The sequence below is a fragment of the Rhincodon typus genome, chromosome 11, assembly GCF_021869965.1.
Source record: "Rhincodon typus isolate 14 chromosome 11, sRhiTyp1.1, whole genome shotgun sequence".
NCBI lineage: Eukaryota > Metazoa > Chordata > Chondrichthyes > Orectolobiformes > Rhincodontidae > Rhincodon > Rhincodon typus.
Window position 1 is genome coordinate 69,495,292 of NC_063342.1, and position 18,015 is coordinate 69,513,306.

Here is an 18,015-nt window from a genome sequence, read left to right on the forward strand (position 1 = left end):
TTTACCTTAACGTGACTATACTGGCATTCCTTTCAAATGGACTTAGTTTTCCTTCTATATTTGCCTATGCATCACTTGTTATTGTACCTTCACTCTGTATCCCACCCCCTGCCAAATGATTTTAAGTCCTCATCAACAGCACTAGCAAACTCATCTGCAAGGATGTTGATCCCATTGTGGGTCAGGTGCAACCCACTAGGTTTGTATAGGTCCTACCTTACCCAGAAATGGACCCAGTGATCCAGGAAACTAAAGCTCTTCCTGCTGCGCCAACCAGACATTCATCTGCTCACTTAGCCTATTCCTATATTTAGTAGCACATGGCACCAACAACAATCCAGAGGTTGCAAGTCCATAGCTGCCTGGAAGTGGCAACACAAGTGGATAAGGTGGTAAAGAAGGCATATGGTATGCTTGTCTTCATCAGTCGGGACATTGAGTACAAAAGTCAACAAATCATATTGCAGCTGTACAAGATTTTAGTGGAGTATTTGGAGTATTGTATGCAGTTCTGGTCACCACAATATAGGAAGGGTATGTAAACCTTGAAGAGGATGTGGAGGTTTAGCAGGATGTTGCCTGGGTTGGAGTGTATTAGCTGTAAGGAGAGATTGGATAAGCTTGGATTGTTTTTGCTAAAGCATCGGAGACTGAGCGGGCGAACCTGATAAAAGTACATACAATTATGACAGGCATGGATTGGATGGATAGTCAGAGTCTTTTTCTTCCCAGGGTGGAAATTTCAAATACTAGGGGGCATTGGTTTAAGGTGAGAGGGGGAAAGTTTAAAGGAGGTGTGCAAGGCAAGACATTATAAATAGAGGGTGGTAGATGCCTGGAATATGCTGCCAAGGAAGGTGGTGAAAGCAGCTATGATAGCAAAATTTAAGAAACATTTAGACACACATGAACAGGCAGAGAATATTGGGGTGTAGACCACATGAAGGCAGATGGGATTAGTTTAGAATGGCATCATGGCCAGTACAGACATGGTGGGCCGAAGGTTCCGTTCCTGTTATATTGTTTTAAGTACAACCTTTGAGGTCCTGCTTTACAATCTGCTACCCAACTCCCTAAATCCTTGTTTCAGGACCTCATCCTTTTTTCTCCCTATGTCACTGGTACCTATGTGAACCATGATCTCTGACAGCTTCCCCTTCCCCTTCAAAATGCCTGGCAGCCGTTCAGTGACATCCTCGATCCTGACTCCAAGGAGGAAACACACTGAAAGGCTTAATATAGCACAATTATGTCCAGGTGAGCTAAAGGAGTGGTTGAACTTTGGCCAACAGACTTTGCAAGCAGCCAAGAACTGGAGCAGACAGACTCAGATAAAAGAGGATATTGTATCATTCATACTGTAAAAATGTTTATGTAACCTCTTATATGATTGATGGTTAACGTGGACAGTATAATTTATCATAGCGTAATTGTTGTTCTGGGAGTGAGATAAGAGATGTTGCTATGACCTTTGGCTTCCCTACAAAAGCTAGAACAAAGGAGCCCAGTAAAAGATACCTCGACCATCCGAACTGGATTATTCCTCCCACTGCAGAATACAAACCATGATAGGGTCACGTCTTTGGCTGCAGAAACGCCTGTACCTCTCATGTTGAGTCGCCTACCAGTATTGTTCTTCCTCGCTTCACCTCCACCCTTGGGCAGCTGGGCTCTGGCTGCACTGACTAGAGGAACTGTCACTCCTACTATTTTCCAACACAAAAAAAAAGTTCTCAAGTAAGATGCTGACTGGGGCTTACCTGCCTGTTTTTCTTCTTCTGACTGGTAGTCACCCAAGCCTCCTCTGACTGCACTTCTTTAAACTATGAAGTGACCACATCTAAAAATGTGCTCTCCAAGTAAGTCTCAGCCTCACAGATTCACTGTACTGCCTCCAGCCAGTGCTCAAGCTCGGAAACCCAATACTTAAGCAGATGAAACTGATGGCAGTACCTGTAGATGTGATCATCCAGACTTCTAGGACCACCTAATACTTCCCATGTTGTGCAGGCCATGCTTTACCTGTACTAGCTTTGTTGTGTTCTAATTAACTGGTTATTTTTCTCAAATTAAGTATATATGTAGACATATGTTTTCACTTATTTTCTTGAAATTATAGCTCGTTGCTAGATTAATATAAAGCTAACAATAGATACTGCAATATTTCTGCTCCAACAGACAAACTTGAAAATGTGACAACCTTCTCAAAAGTACAATGAGAGTATATTTCTAATGTCCTTCAAGGAAGCAGTTTTTTGTCCTTACCTATCCACCCTAAATTCAACTTCTGGTCTAAAGCAATGTGCTTCACTCTTAAATGCCTTCTTAAATCACTCAGAAAACAATTTATAAAAATAATTGTAAATGAACACACTGATCATTCTCCGTTTTGAATTGGACCAGTGCGCTGACTCCTGGTGAATGCTCACAAATTCTCTCTCACTTCTCTCCACAGAAAACACTCATTCACTACTGCTTTCCATTTTCTATCCCAGATGATACAGATTTGAATGCACTTGTGAGAATAGAAAATTGCATACATTAAATTGTCAGTGTTTTTTCCTTTTAGTTTCTGGTCAGTTGTGCATTGAAGCAAAAGGCATGTCCTGTCCTATCTCAGACTAAAACCCATATAAACAAAAAAGTATTATTTGAAAATGAACATATTATTGATACTGGAGCTCCATTTTGAACTACTCTCACTCCTTGTTATCTGCAGATTCAGAACCCAAGTATCAGCAAGGTGGATAAAATATAACATTGTCTTTTTCTCATTGATCCATTCAGTCAGATTATATGGTCCTTTGCAGTACATAGTAGAGTTACACAGGTGAAATGTCCATGATTTTTTGTATTCTGCTGGAAGTCTGTTCCTATTCCTCCTAGAGAACAAGGATTTGACTTATACAAGTCAGATCAGTGTCGATTTGCAAGTTTACAGCCTTTTCTTTCTGGGATATAACTTTTTGCATCCTTGGACACACGAGAGATGCAAAATCTCTTTCAATTATATTGCTCTTTTCCGCAACAATATACAGACCAGAAATTAACTTAAAAGTGAATATATTACAGATATCATGTCTAGCGAACTATCGCTTTTCTATAAATGCACAGAGGTCTATCAAATGATCCTGATTTATTAAAAAAAACCTGGATTAACGCAGCTGGTCTTTTCTTTAAACGTAACGTAGTCAAATAATTTGTAACTGCCGTAGTTTTCATTTTAGGTTTTTTATTGAGAGTTAAGAGGGAGTCATCATCGTGATTGGTATATTTTTAATGAAGGATACTGCTGAGTTTGGGGCTTGTTGCCGATGTTTCGGGTCAGTCTATTAATGTGTTTACTGACCCTTAGGCCCAATGATTTGTGCTTCTGAAATTTGAAATATTTGTTTGAAAAACACGGTTTCTAGTTAATAACACAGTTATCACCAAACTGAATAACTTAGCTTTGACATGGTGAGATTAGAGACGATGATTAAAGTGCACAAGCTACACCAATAAACAAACAACTTTAACCCTAACTCACCCCTACACCTCGTTCCTGTCCAGGCGGAGTTACCACCAACTCCTTCCCCCCGGACACGACATATCACCTCTCCGCTCCCCCAGAGCTTAGTGCCTGCATTTTATGTTCCTGGCTCTAGGGAAGAGAGTCGCCGTCTCCGCTGCTCGAGCCCGAGCCGTTAGCGCGGTCAGAGGCAAGTGACAGGCACGGCAGCACGCGAGGGAAGGGAGAGATCACGCGGTGGGGGTCGCGCGGGGGAAAGGGGTGGGGGTCGCGCGGGGAAGGCCCGGGCCGGATCGAGAGCCTCTGCCGCCGCTTGAAAATGCAACGGGAACTGCTTCAGGATTCAGTGACTGAGACTCTGAGGCTTAGGCCTGAGTCAAGGGGGTAAGGTAACAGAGAGAGAGAGAGAAAGAGAGATGAATCAGAAATGTTAGTGTTTACATTGCACATTTTACAACCAGGGCCTATCAAACAAAAACCAATCAGTGAAGCACTTTTTGAAGTGTGCTGAGTGTTTCAGTGTTGAAAGGTGGTAGCTAATCTGCACACAGCAAGCTCACTCAATGCAGTGAGAGTGGTTTCGAGTTCTGGGTATGTGTTCACAGCTCTTTTCAAATAAATTGATAATCGAATGTATGAACTAATGTATACACACTGGAAAGGCACAGGATTGTGTGGACTTCTGTTTGAAAAAGAAACGTGGATTTGATTTAGAGTCAAACTCTCATACTATATAGGAGAGGCCCTTTGGCCCAAGAGCAAACAAGTACTCAAAATTGAGACTAGTCCCACCTTCTCGTACGAGACTCATAGCCTTGAATGTTATGACATTTCGAGTGCTCATCTGAGTACTTTTTAAAAGTTTTGAGATTTCCTGCCTCAACTACACTTCCAGCCAGTGCATTCTAGTTTCCCACCATCCTCTGGGTGAGAGAGAATTTCTTCAAATTGCCCCTAAACTGCCTATCACCTTAAAATTACGTCCTCTTGTTATAGACCCTTTGCCTAAGGGAATGGCTGCTTTCTATCCACCCTGTTCCTGCCTCTCATAATCTTATATACATCTATCATGTGCCCTGTCCACCTTCTCTGCTTTAAAGAAAACAATCTGTTCTTATCCAGATTGTCTCCATTGCTAAACTGCTCCATCACCACGATGTTACCTGGGAAACTCCTCTGTGCCCCTCATTATTTGCCGAACCTCCTACATCTGTGTCATCAGCACATATTTGTGATTCTGTTCTAGTGCCCAAGTCCAAATAGCGACTTTTTTTCTAGAACTGTGGAAAATGACAAGCATTTATCCTCCAGTCTGAACACTGTTTCAGGTTAGAGTTACAGTCATATAGCACAGAAACAGACTCTTCGCTCCAACCAGTCCATGCTGAACATAATCCCAAACTAACCTAATCCTACCTGCCTGCTCTGGGGTCATATCCCTCCAAACCTTTCCTATTCGTGCATTATCTAAGTGTCATTTAAACATTGTAACTATGCCCACATCCACTACTTCCTCAGGAGGTTCATTCCACACGCAAACTACCCTCTAATGAAAATTTGCCCCTTATGGCTTTTTTAAGATCTCTGTCCTCTCACCTTTAAAAATATGTCCCCAGTCTTGAAATCCTAGGGAAGAGACACCCACCATTAACTGTATCTATAAACCTCCATAAGGTCACCCCTCAACCTCCTACACTCCAGTGAAAGAAATCCCAGCCTATCCACCCTTTCTTTATAACTCAGACCTTTCATACCTGGCAACACCCTGGTAAGTCTCTTCTGAACCCCCTCTAGTTTAATTACATCCTTTCAATAACTGAGCAACCCGACTGAACACAGTACTCCAGAAAAGGCCCCACCAATGTCCTGTACAATGTCAACATAACATCCCAACTCCTTTACTCGGAGGACTGAGCAATGAAGGCAAGCATGCTGAATACCTATTTAACCACCCTGTCTACCTGTGATGCAAACTTCAAAGAATTATGTACCCAAACCCCTAAATCCCTTTGTTTTAAGGAAGTACACAAACAGTGAGGATTAACCAATAACTGAGTTCTACTGGTATTAATTAATAATCCGAAATTACAGCAATTACAACACTTCAGAAGTGCTTAGGCACTTACTGAGGCTATGAAAGGCTTTTGTTTTGTCCTATCGCGAATTGCCATCAAATATTGCCCTGAGATTCATAACATCCATCCGAATCATTAGTACACACACATTGAACATCAGTTTACCATTTGAGATCACAGTCAGCACCTCCCTCAGTACAGCATCCAAGTATTAGCCGACATTGTAATCTCAAAGCCCTCCTAATCCAGGTCTGAAAATAATACCTGTTGAGTCTTCCCACACTGTCATTGTGTAAGCTGCATTTATATCATACGAATATATGATCATATTTCTTTTTTTTTCAAAATAAAACTTTCATTAGTGACAAAAATGGCCCTGACTCAAATCTCAAGCGCCAAGTGTTTTGAAGGATATCAGAAGGTGTATGAACATGACAGGTGAGTTAGTATAATCAGCCTCAGCAACTAACTTTCTTTTCCAATTAAGTATTTTGTTGCTGGAATTCCTTTCTGTGATTTAAGGTGGAAAACTTTTTTTAATCTCAATGCTGGTTAGGATAAACAGTGGAAATATCGTAACTTTAATACAGAATCCCATAGAATTTAACAGCACAGAAGCAGGCATGCTAACCTAACTGGCCTGTGGTTGAATACTGCACCATGTGACAGGTATTTATGCTCTGTACAAGTCAATTGTATCCTGTTTCATCTAAACCTACTGCCAAATGCTGTAATTATCTCTTTGTACTAATCCAACTTCCATTTAAATGCTGCAATGATATTTGCCTCAATTATGCCATGAGGTTGCAAGTTCCACATTCAAATCACGTTCTGGGTTAAGAGGTTTCTTCTGAATTTTTATTGGATTTATTAGTGACTGTCTGGTATTGGTGCCCCTAGTTCTGGGCTCCCCACACATACAAACATTTTTTACACATACCACTTCAAACCCCTGAATGCTTTTAATAGACACTGTTAGGTCACCCTCTTGGGCTTCTCTTTATGTAGGAAAAAGAATCCTAGCTCTCCCTGTTAGTTATAAACCTTTCAGTTCTGGTATCACCCTGTGAAACATTTTACACGTTTGCCAGTGCCTCTATTACTTTCTGTCATGTAGAGAACAGAATTGTGCACAACACTGGGACTGTGATCTAACTAAGGTTAGTACAAGAGTCACAAAACTTGTCTGCTTTCCAGTCTTATTCCTCTAGAAATGAACCCAGATTTTGTTTGCATTTTTTTAAACTATCTCAGTAACTTGTTACTTCAAGTGATTTGTATTCCTTTAGGTCTCTTGGATCTTCTACCTGATTTAAATTTCTGTTTTACAATAAGTCTTTCTCACATAAATGCACTACTTCAGAATTATCTGTATTAAAATTAATTTTGTTATCCACACATCCCTTCTCCAAGCTTGTTTTTTGTCCTTGTCTTTGGTATCAACTACTAAATGTAGTAAAGTATGGTTAGCAAATGCACTGGTTAGCACTGCTGCCTCACAGTGCCAGAGGACCAGGTTCAGTTCCAGCTGCAGCAACTGTCTCTGTGGAGATTGCATATTCTCCCATGGCTGTGTGGGTTTCTTCCAAGTGCTCTGGTTTCCTTCTACAGTCAAAAGATGTGCAGGTTAGATGGAGTGGCCAGGCTAAATTACTCTGTAGTGTCCAGAGATGTATGGACTAGGTTAATTAGCCATGGGAAATGCAGGGTTTTGGAATGGAGTATGGGTTTGGGTGCGATGCTCATCGGAGGATCAATGCAGACTGGATGGCCAAAAGGCCTCTGCCTGCACTATAGGAATTCCATGATATATACTTCCCAATTTGGTGTCATTCAGGAATTTTGTAATTGTACTTCCAATTTAACAAGTTCTAATCACTTGTGTATTTTGAAAACACTAAAGTAATGTAAGATATACTTCTTAGCCTAATAACAATATCTTAGAATAGATTTTAAATATTCTCAATGATTAATTTGGAGTTAAAATTCTGAATATACTTCAGTATTGCATAATTATATCCCAAGAGGGAAGAATGCACTTCAAAAAGATACTACAGTTCCCTTGATGGCTTTTCAATTTATGTTGCAAACAGTCAAGCCACACAAACTGTACAGGTCCCACATTCAGTTCTCTGAGATGGCTGATCAGAGTCAGTAGAAGTGTGGGAGGGGAGCCAGGTTCAGCATTTATTTTAGTGCCTTCTAGGATGTGGAAGGAGTTTAACAAAAAGAGATTTATTTAATGTGATCATAAACCTTACTGATTAGACCTCATTAACACTTGACAAGGTCATGATTGGCTTTGGCTACAACCTACCTGTTGTGAGATGTGCTGCCACTTGGGGCAAAACTCCTGTGAATGTTGAGATATCAGACTAGTAAGTAATGCCCATAAAATGTATCTTAGCCACCGATGCTCTTGGGAAAAGAGAAGAAGGAACATTAGCAGGATATAAAAACTCATTTCATATTCAGCATTCAGTTACTAGTTTTATATGGGTGACTCCATAATAGTGTTTTACTTGCAGGAAGTTCTCCGTCCTGACCAATGGGACCAAAATCACATAGTCAGATCAGTTCGGAGCCTCCGTGTCCCAATTACTATGTGTGGATCCAACTCCACATGCTGTACACTTGATTCTCTGCATGGGTTTAGTTTTGTATGGGTGAACCCTGAGACATTTTAGAAGGTTTTTGAAGAAATTAGACCTCTACTCCATGCCACACCCAGATGGCAGAATGCTGTTGCAGTAGATGTAATCTTAGTTTGGAGCAGTCACTTTGCTGGAGCCCATCCTTAATTTTTTCAGTCCAGTTTAAACTCTCAGAAATATTGTTCATCTCCTTTAGTGTTACGAACAACCAGAATTTAGAAAACTATCATAGTCCTAAGATGTGCAGGTTAAGTGGATTGGCCATGCTAAATTGCCCATAATGTCCAGGGATCTGTAGGTTAGATGGATTAGCCATGGGAAATGCAGGGTTACAGGGTAGAGGGGTCAGTCTGGGTGGGATGCCCTTCGGAGAGTTGGTGTGGACTTGTTGGGCCAAATGGCTTGTTTCAATGCTGTAGGGATTCTATGATCTCTGCAACTAAGTGCAGACTAGTAAAGAATGTCAATTAGAGAGTATTAAAAATGTGTTGTACAGTGACATTTATACAATAATACAGAATTTGATATGTCCAGCCACTAAAATGGCTTCACTGTTCATTTCTGCACCAAACATTCAGGCCACCCTTGTCTATAGAAGCTAGAATTTGACAAACTAAGTAAGTTCAAAATTGAATTGTGGCCTTCTTCATTTTCATGAAACATCCAGTGTGGAGGAACCCATCAGTGGTACCCATCAATTCTTCAATTATATAATAAATCTGAACATAGAATAACTTAAAATCAGCAGCATCGTATCTAGACTTCAGAATCTTTCCTCCTTTTCCACTATCCTGTTCTTTTCTACAGGCAAGCTGCATTGTTCCTGTCCTGAAGTTCTAATTGACAAATTAAAATTGGACTTTGACAGTACAACTCTCTGGAAGAGTTGTTTTTCTTGGACCTGATGTTTTCCACAAGATTAAAATAGTATTTCTATTACATACCTTTGTAACCAGTCTACAGACTCCAACACACTGAGCACAGAATATTGTTAATATGTCATTTTAATCATTTCCAGGAAAATATTGTCTTCATTTTAATCTTTCACAGTGAACTGCAGGATAATGTCCTCATTATTTGTTTACCGGTTCAGAGAGGAATGGTTATGACATAGATGCAGTGGAGAGATTATTTCAATTTCACCACAAATCCAGTGTGCTCTCTGCCGTCTAACTAGTATCGTATCCCCCATCTATTGATGCATGTGATAGCAGTATAAATAAGAACCTTTTAGAATGATTCAAATTCTGTTTTTAAAAAAAAAAAAAGACCTTAGAAATTATAACAGAGTACTTTCAGAATACTATAGTAGGAAAGTTTAACATGATTTCAGCAAAATTTGGCTGGTCTGCAAATTGTTTGACCACAACAAGACTGTAATTCAGTTGAGGTTTCAGCCTTCCTTACAGATAATTGAACACTGGATAGGAGCAAGAGTAGAGCATACAGTCCTCTCAACTTGCTTTGCTGTTAAAGACAGTCATGACTGCTTTCAGGCTTCAATTGCATTTTCCTACCTGCTCCTCATACCCCTGTTTCCCAGACAGACTAAGAATCTCTTTGTTCTAGCCTTACAGATATTCATTAATGGAGTTTTCACAATCCTTTTGAATGAAGAAATTTCTCCTCCTCTCAGTTCTAAACAAATCAGCCCCAGTCAGTGAAAACAATCTGTGTTCCTTTGGAACCGTGTATGTTTGAATGAGATCATCTCTCATTCTACTCAACTTAAGAGAATGTAGGCCTAATTTAACTCAAACTCTCATTGTACGATAATGCTGTCATCCCAGGGACCAATCTTGTGATCCTTAACTGCCCTGCCTGCAATGCAAGTGTATCCTTCCTTAAATCTGGAGACCAAAACTGCACACACTATTCCAGATGTCGACACTCCAAAGCCCTGTAGAATCATAGCAAGTTGGCTTGAAACATGTGTCCTGCAAAAAAAAAAGGCCAACATGCCATGTGTGTTTTACTTTCTAATTGTTTGCTGTACCTACATGCTAACTACTTGTATTCCTTATATGAGTACATTCAAATCTCTGAGAATCAACATTTCCAAGATTTGTGACTTTGAAAACATATTCTGCTTTTTATTCGTATGACCAAAGAGATTAACCACACGTTATTATTTCTTCTGTCATAAGAATACAAAAACGGGAGCGAGAATAGGCCATTAAGCCCCTCAAACCTGTTCTGCTATTCACTAAGATCATGGCTAATCGGATTGTGCCTTCTCCTACACTTTTATGCCTGTCCCCGTTAGACCTTGAATTTCTAATAGATCAAAAATCTGTCTTATTCAGCTTTAAATATATTCAGTTACCCCAACTCTTCTACCCACTGGGGTAAAGCATTTCAAAGATTGATGAGCCTCTGAGAAAACAAATTTTCCTCTCCTCCACCTTTAAATAAGAGTCTTCTTGTTTTGAAATTCTGCCCTCTTTACCCTTTGAGGGTAAACATACTCTCAGCATCAGTCCTGTCAAGTTCTGTCTGAATCTTATCTGTTTCAATAAGGTTGCCTCTTAATTTTCTAAACTCCATTGAGTGTAGGCCCAATCTGCTCAACTATTTCTCATGGGACCTCCCTTCATCCCAGGAATCAATCTAGTGAACCTCTTCTGGATTACTTCCAATGCAATGCCCTCTTCTTGCCCACTCACTTGCCTATGTATCTTTGCAGCATTCTTGTGTCGTCCTCACAGCGTTTATTTTAACCTAGCTTTGTGTACTTAGATACATTACTGTTTCTGTTTGTTCAAATCATTAAGAAATGTTTGTAAACAACTTAGGGCCCAACACTAATCCTTGCAGACTCCACTAATTCCAGCTACCAACTGGTTTAGGCTTGGTAGTCACTTTCTGTTCATTAACCAATCCTTTATCCATCTTTATGTATTGCCACCTCTCCCCACCTTGTCTAGTAACCTGTGTTTTGGAAGTTTAGATATACTGTGTCCACTACTTCCCCTTTATTTATCCCACTAATTATATTCTCCATTATAAATTTGTCAAACCTAATTTCCATTTTGTAAAACCATCCAAAAATGTGCAGGTTAGGTGAATTAGCCATGGGAAATGCAGGGTTACAGGGATTGGGTGGGATGCTGTTCAGAGGGTTGGTGTGAACTCATGGGCCAAATGGCCTGCTTCTACTCAGTAGGTATTCTATAATTCTACTTTGATTTTTGTGTGATCATCCTATGATTTCTAAGAATATTAAGATTTTCTTAATGATGGATTCCAGCACTTTTTGAACTGCAGTTTCCTGTTCACGCTCTCCCTCTTGAATAAAAGTGTTAAATTTTCTAACTTGCAGACTGTTGGACCACTTCAGAATCTAGGGAATTTTTGGAAAAAAAACATAGCTAACATATCCACTATTTCTGCAGCTATCAATTTTGCAACTCAAAGGTGTGGACTGATCAGGTCCTGGAGATTTGTCACATTTTAGTCCCTTGATTTCCTGCAATACCTTTGGAGGTATTATTATTATCACTGCTGTTTGTTTTGTTTTTGACTCTGAAGTGGTCCAAAATTGCAGCATTTCTTATAGAAATCAACAGAGCTTTCTATGAAATGAGCTGTAATGGTTGATGTAAAGTGGTGTGCAAATTGATACTGAGTGGAGAGAATCCAGGTGACTAAAACATAATACCATGGATACATGCCATGTATACCCCTTCTTGAAACTTGCATTTTTAAAAAATCAATTTTAAACGTCCGTCCACACCACACGTTAATTTGTGGCTGAAAGACTATCCTCGGTTTTTGTGGAGCACTTTCTTGAACGGCTGATTCAGAATTTATGTTGCTTAAGTCTAATACTCAGTCAAGTTTTGTGAAAACAGTCTAAATATCTGTCTGTCTTGTTTTCTCTTTGAGTGCTGAAGTATTTTTTCAAATTCAGTGTTTACCTAAACAGTGTGCCTAAGATTAGAAACCTTGACCAAGAGTAGTAGGTTCCCCATTTTTATAATATTTGCCTTGATAGTTTAAGGTTCCCAACTTTTCAAAATAGAATTCTAATTTTGTTTTGATTAACAGCTTGGAGTTAAAATGCAAGATGCGGTTTGGAATTTATCTGCCTCCAAAAGCAGAGCGTGTGAAGTGCCCTGTGTTATACTGGCTTTCAGGTAATTTCTCTCTCGTCTCCGAGCCCACCTGCCATTTACTGTGGTCCTAAAAAGATGCCTTTTCATTTTGGGTATGCTTTGAATTTAACAATTTGGAACTAACCCAGTAAATAGATCACTAGAAAATAAATTACTGTATCTAAGCTATTCTTTCAGTATTTCACCAGTAACATGGTCATGTATTTGAAGATTTGCTAGAGAAGTGGGAAATTGATTTCAAATGAGGCTGCCAGTGTACAAGATAACAAGATAACACCTGACCCGAAACGTCAGCTTTCCTGCTCCTCTGATGCTGCTTGACTTGCTGTGTTCATCCATCTCTACACCTTGTTATCTCAGATTCTCCAGCATCGGCAGTTCCCACTATCTCTGCCAGTATACAATGCTGCTTGGAAGATAAGAGGAGCCTTTGCATCCTAATGCATGATGTTGTGTATTTTATTTTTGCTTACCTTAAAAAATAAAGCTTTATTGAATTGATTCCCTGTGGCAGAACACATCACATGTTACAGACTTTGTGTCAAGGGTATGATATGACTGAGCAGAGATTGACAGGGCTTAGCTTATTACCTGCCAGAGAGCTAAATAAGTAGGGACATGAAATGGGATGTGGAAAGGGTGTTATCCCTGTGGGTGTCCAGGTAAACAGAGAGCCAGATCAGCCATGTGAGTTTACAGCTTTATAAGCTCTGTGCCTAATTTGAGATATTTGCAACTGTCGCATTTGGCCATGGAATATTGATTTTACCATTTGCATTGAACGATGAGTTACTCACATTCCTGTTGTCCAAACGTCTGTAGGATTGAGAAAAGTACTTTAAATCTGTCAACCGATTTTCCCAGCAGAAAATAAAATGTTCCACGAGCGCCTTGGCATGAAAGCTGCCAGGTGCCATCTGTTTTGATGTGGGTGAACATCTTTTGAACTTTAATCATTTTATGATTAAAAAAGCAGAGTTAACGTTGCGGGTCCAGTGATCCTTCCTCAGAACCGTTAACTCTATTTTTTTCCTTCACAGATGCTGCCAGACCTGCTGAGCTTTTCCAGCAACTTTGTTTTTGCACCTCCTTTTAGATATGATTTCTGTTTTGGACAGCAATTGCTGAACCATCCTGAGGTCACTAATAGCTACTGTAACAAATAATTTAAAGTTGAACATGTGATATGGCTCATTTATACTTGCTAAAAGCAACATACGTTTATATGCAGGAGTCCTTTCCTTGCAAGCAAAAGGAATACGTTCAAGCCTTGCACCTTTTTTGTATTACTGGGGAGCTTGGGAAACCTATAGATTCCCCATGACAATGCCTCAGCCAATCACAGTTAACTGCCAAAGAATTAGCACACTTTTCTCCCATGTTGTACAATGTTCTGAATCTTCAAACTTTGACATTCTTGTGTCTGCTGAGAGAAAGTTGGAAAGCTTCAGCAAAAAAAAGTTTTTTTTTCAGAAACATGATCTGTTTGACTCACTACATCAGTCCGGCTGGTTACTTCCTTGCTGAGACTACCACTACTGCTCAGTAATATATTCTCTTGAATTGACTTAAACTTAAAGTACTCCTGGAGAAAAGGGAAAACTGCATCACAGAGGTTGCCAAATTGTTGTTTGAGTTCATGAGTTAGGGCATAATTCATGGGTGCTACCTGACCTGAGTATTTTCAGTATCCTCTGTTCTTAATGTATAAATTATGGATCTGCTGTTAAATGACTTATAAACTTCAGGGAGATTTAGTCATAATGTTAATATCCTTGCAAACAGCTGGCAAATTTATCAAATGCAGTGACTGAAATGGGCATTTGTATAATATGATGTGCTATACAGTGTGCATCTTGGAGACTCATTAACTCTGATCTTTATATTTTTAAATGTTTAACATTGTATCTTCTGTCATGAGAGTGCTTAAACTTTTGCAGGAATCTTGCTTTCTAATTTTACAATATTTCTGATACTATGGAAATATTGGTCAAAAATCATTTTGGCACAGTGTAAACCTTAGCACAGACATTTTCTTTTGATGCAGTCTCTAAACGAATCTCTGTACTTTGTCATGTTCATTTCCATTTGACAAAGTGTTCATTGTGAATCACGATAAACCCTGGCTGCATTCAGTAATGCATCAGATCTATGGACAAATGAAGGGAAAGTGTGCCATTCTCGAAAAACTTAATAGAAAGAGGAAATTTGAGGAAAGCGATTAACTTTGGGCAGGATTGTTTTAATATCAGCAGCTATGCTATAGTCCAGAGTGCATAAACTAGCTTCCTTTTAAACCAAGCAGTAAAGAAACGCCCCCCCTCTCCAGATCAGTAAGAAACTCCGTAAAAATGGTTGTTTCTTTTCTAATGGCCAACTTGAAATTCCTTGACGTGTAGAATTAACTTGCTTTCCCCCATCCCTGACCCTATGTCCATCTTAGGATCCAATTTACAATGATGGGGAAAATGTCACTTCAAGATACTAAGGTTTGGAGAGCCTGAATCCATGCTCTGGTGGATAAAGGTCCACAAGATATCTGAGCATTCAATGCATATTGACAATTCCCTCAAGGCAGTAAGGATAATAACTGTTGACAGTGAGATACTCCCAGGACTCTCTGTTGATTTTCTGAAATTTGAGTTGAAATGCTTTGGCATGAAATAAGGGAAACCTACTTAAAATTGGGGGTTGGTTAGCTCAGTTGGCCGGATGGCTGGTTTGTAATGCAGAGCGATACCAACAACGTGGGTTCAGTTCCCACATTGATTGAGGTTACCATGAATGACGCTCTCTCTCAACCTCTCCTTCACCTGTGGCATGGTGACCCTCCGGTTAAACACACTACTACTCTGAGAGCAGCCCTGTCGTCCTCTGGGACTAATGGCAACTTCACAAAATATCATTCCCGGTATCATTCTAACAGATGTTGCCACACTCTGTGCCTGATTTAATGTTATAATAGCTTGCTTACAACTATATATAGTCCTCTACTGTGGTCTATCCAGTGTTTCATTTGCATTTAACATGAATTCTCTTTGCCTTTTATGTCTTTTTCTAACTACTGTCCTACTTTTGAAGATCTTTGTCTCTGTGGCCCTAGATCCCTACATTTCTCAGAATGCTGTTTTGGGATACATTCTTTTAACATACAAAGCTATTTGAAGCACAAGCAAAGATTAAAATTCTTGTTCTTAACTGAATCCTTTCTGGTTTTCACATAGGGTTAACATGCACAGAGCAAAACTTCATAACCAAGGCAGGGAGTCAGCAAGCAGCAGCTGAACACGGCATTATCATCGTAGCCCCAGACACCAGTCCCCGTGAGTATGAAACTTTCATTCTGTTAATTTCCACTTTGTCCAGCCAAAAATTCAAGCTCAAGTAATTTGAAAAGTTCTGCTTCTCTTGAGCCTTTTTTTTTATAAAAGGCACTCAAGTACATAAACATATGATTGTGAACTTTAAAAGGTTTACACATTTCTGTCAATTTGTGGTAAGTGATAAATGGGATATGGAAAGTCACTGCATATTGTCATTCCAGGTGGCTGTAATATTCAAGGTGAGGACGATAGCTGGGATTTTGGTACAGGGGCTGGGTTCTACGTCAATGCCACAGAGGACCCTTGGAAGACAAACTACAAGATGTACACCTATATTACAGAGGAGGTACTCTGATCAGTGGCATTGTCTTTTCAAAGTTGCTGAAGTATTGTGTTTACTTGTGAAATGGAGCAATCGTTTCTCTGGAAGCTGGTTGATTAATCAGAAATTCTGTACTACTAACCACAGGTTGCCTCCCAACTATGGTTACTTGTCCAGACCACGTTAGATAGCTCTTTGAAATTGTCAGACAGGCTGTTAGCTGGTGACCAGGTATTAAGACGCTGTCAATCACAGGAAGAAAGGAAGCTAAAGCACACCTTATTGTCAGAAACAGAGTGGTACTGTTATGTGTTAAATATAAGAAACGTTAGAACAAGTGAAGGCCATTCAGCCCCCTCTGATCTCTTCTGCCATACATGGCTGATCAGTTCACCTGTCTTTATTCCAGATCCCTTCATGCCTTTAACCACTAAATCTTCCAATTTTACTTGTATTTGTTTGAGGGCTGTCTAGATTTTTTTGATTCAGTGCAATTTTTGTATAAAATAAAGCCCTGCTGATTCTGTACAAAATATGGTAGCTTCCTTCCAGAAGGTGCGGGCTGAAGGTATATGATTTATTTAATGCTGTAAGTTTTCAGAGTACCTCCAGTAGGGACTCAGAGGCTTTTTTGCAAGTGCATCTCAATTGGCAAACGTTGTTATTGCACATTGGTTTTTGATCTCTTGTATAAACAGGCTGATCCATACAGACTGTTCTTGTCAGAGCAGTGCCAGCAGTACCAGTTTTTAGAGTCCATTGTTTGATCTTTTAAGTGCCACAGGAATCAGTGTTGGGGCCACACTTATTGACTATATACATTAATGACTTATGAATGTGCTGTTGGCAAGTTTAAGGATGACATTGAAAAGCTGGAAGGCCAGTCAAGAGAGTGAAACAGACTCTGCAGAGGGATATAAACAGGTTAAACAAGTGGGGAAAAGACTTGGCAGATGAATTATAGTGTGGAAAAATGTGAGGCTGTTTATTTTGGCAGGAAGAAGAGACAAACTGAATATTATTTAAATATGGAAAGTCTGCAGAAAGTTGCTTTGGGAGTCCTTGCACATGAATCACAAAAGCTAGCATCCAAATTCAGCAGGAAATAAAGAAGGCAAATGGACTCTTGGCCTTTATACTCAAAGGAAATAGAGTATAAAAATATGGCACTAGTCAGACCCCACCTGAAATACAGTGAACCGTTTTAGACCCCTTTATCTAAGGAAAGATGTTCTGGCATTGGAAGCAGTCCAGAGAAGGTTCATTAGGCTGATTCAAGGCATGGACGAATTTTCTTATGAGGAGAGGTTGTACTTATGAGGGTTTAGAAGAATGAGCGACACATTATTGAAGCATACAAGGTTCTTAGGGTACTTGACAAGGTAGATGTGGAAAGGTTATTTCCCTTTATGGTCTAGGACCAGAGGGCATAATCACAGAATAAGGGGTCAGCCACTTTAGACCAAGATAAGGAGGAATTTCTTCTCTCTGAGGGAACTGAATCCGGAATTCTTTTCCGCAACAGGATGTTGAGGTTAAGTGCATTCAAGGTTGAGGACAGACAGGTTTTTAATCAGTGACAGTTATGGGGAAAAGGTAGGAAAATGGAGTTGAGGATCATCGGACCAGCCATGATCTCATTGAATGACAGAACAGATTCAGTGAGCTTCACGTGGTCTTCACGTTCAATTCCCTTGCCTAACAAGAATTAATTTACCTTCACCTTAAAATATTGAGTGACCTGCCTCCGACTCCTTAAGTAAAAAATTCCAAAGTCACACAACACAATTTCTCCTTAAATTTACCTGGACCATCTCTAACACCTCTCTCCCCTTCCTGGACCTCTCTGTCTCCATATCGGGCAACCACCTCGAAACCAATATTCATTTCAAGCCCACCGACTCCCACAGCTACCTAGAATACTCCTCCTCCCACCCACCTTCCTGCAAAAATGCTATCCCCTATTCCCAATTCCTTCGCCTCCGCCGCATCTGCTCCCAGGATGAGGCATT

General features: G+C 39.9%; 1 protein-coding gene across 1 annotated transcript in view; it reads left to right on the top strand.

The window, feature by feature from the left end:
- Positions 1-3,537: 3,537 nt before the first annotated feature.
- esd (esterase D/formylglutathione hydrolase) overlaps positions 3,538-18,015 on the top strand; it is a 27,713-nt gene continuing 13,235 nt past the window's right edge. Inside the window, exons 1-5 of the mRNA XM_048602535.1 lie at positions 3,538-3,701; positions 5,949-6,024; positions 12,291-12,379; positions 15,583-15,681; positions 15,903-16,027. Coding sequence (XP_048458492.1) covers positions 3,632-3,701; positions 5,949-6,024; positions 12,291-12,379; positions 15,583-15,681; positions 15,903-16,027 — 459 coding nt within the window. The 5' untranslated portion in view covers positions 3,538-3,631. The remainder of the gene's footprint in view (positions 3,702-5,948; positions 6,025-12,290; positions 12,380-15,582; positions 15,682-15,902; positions 16,028-18,015) is intronic.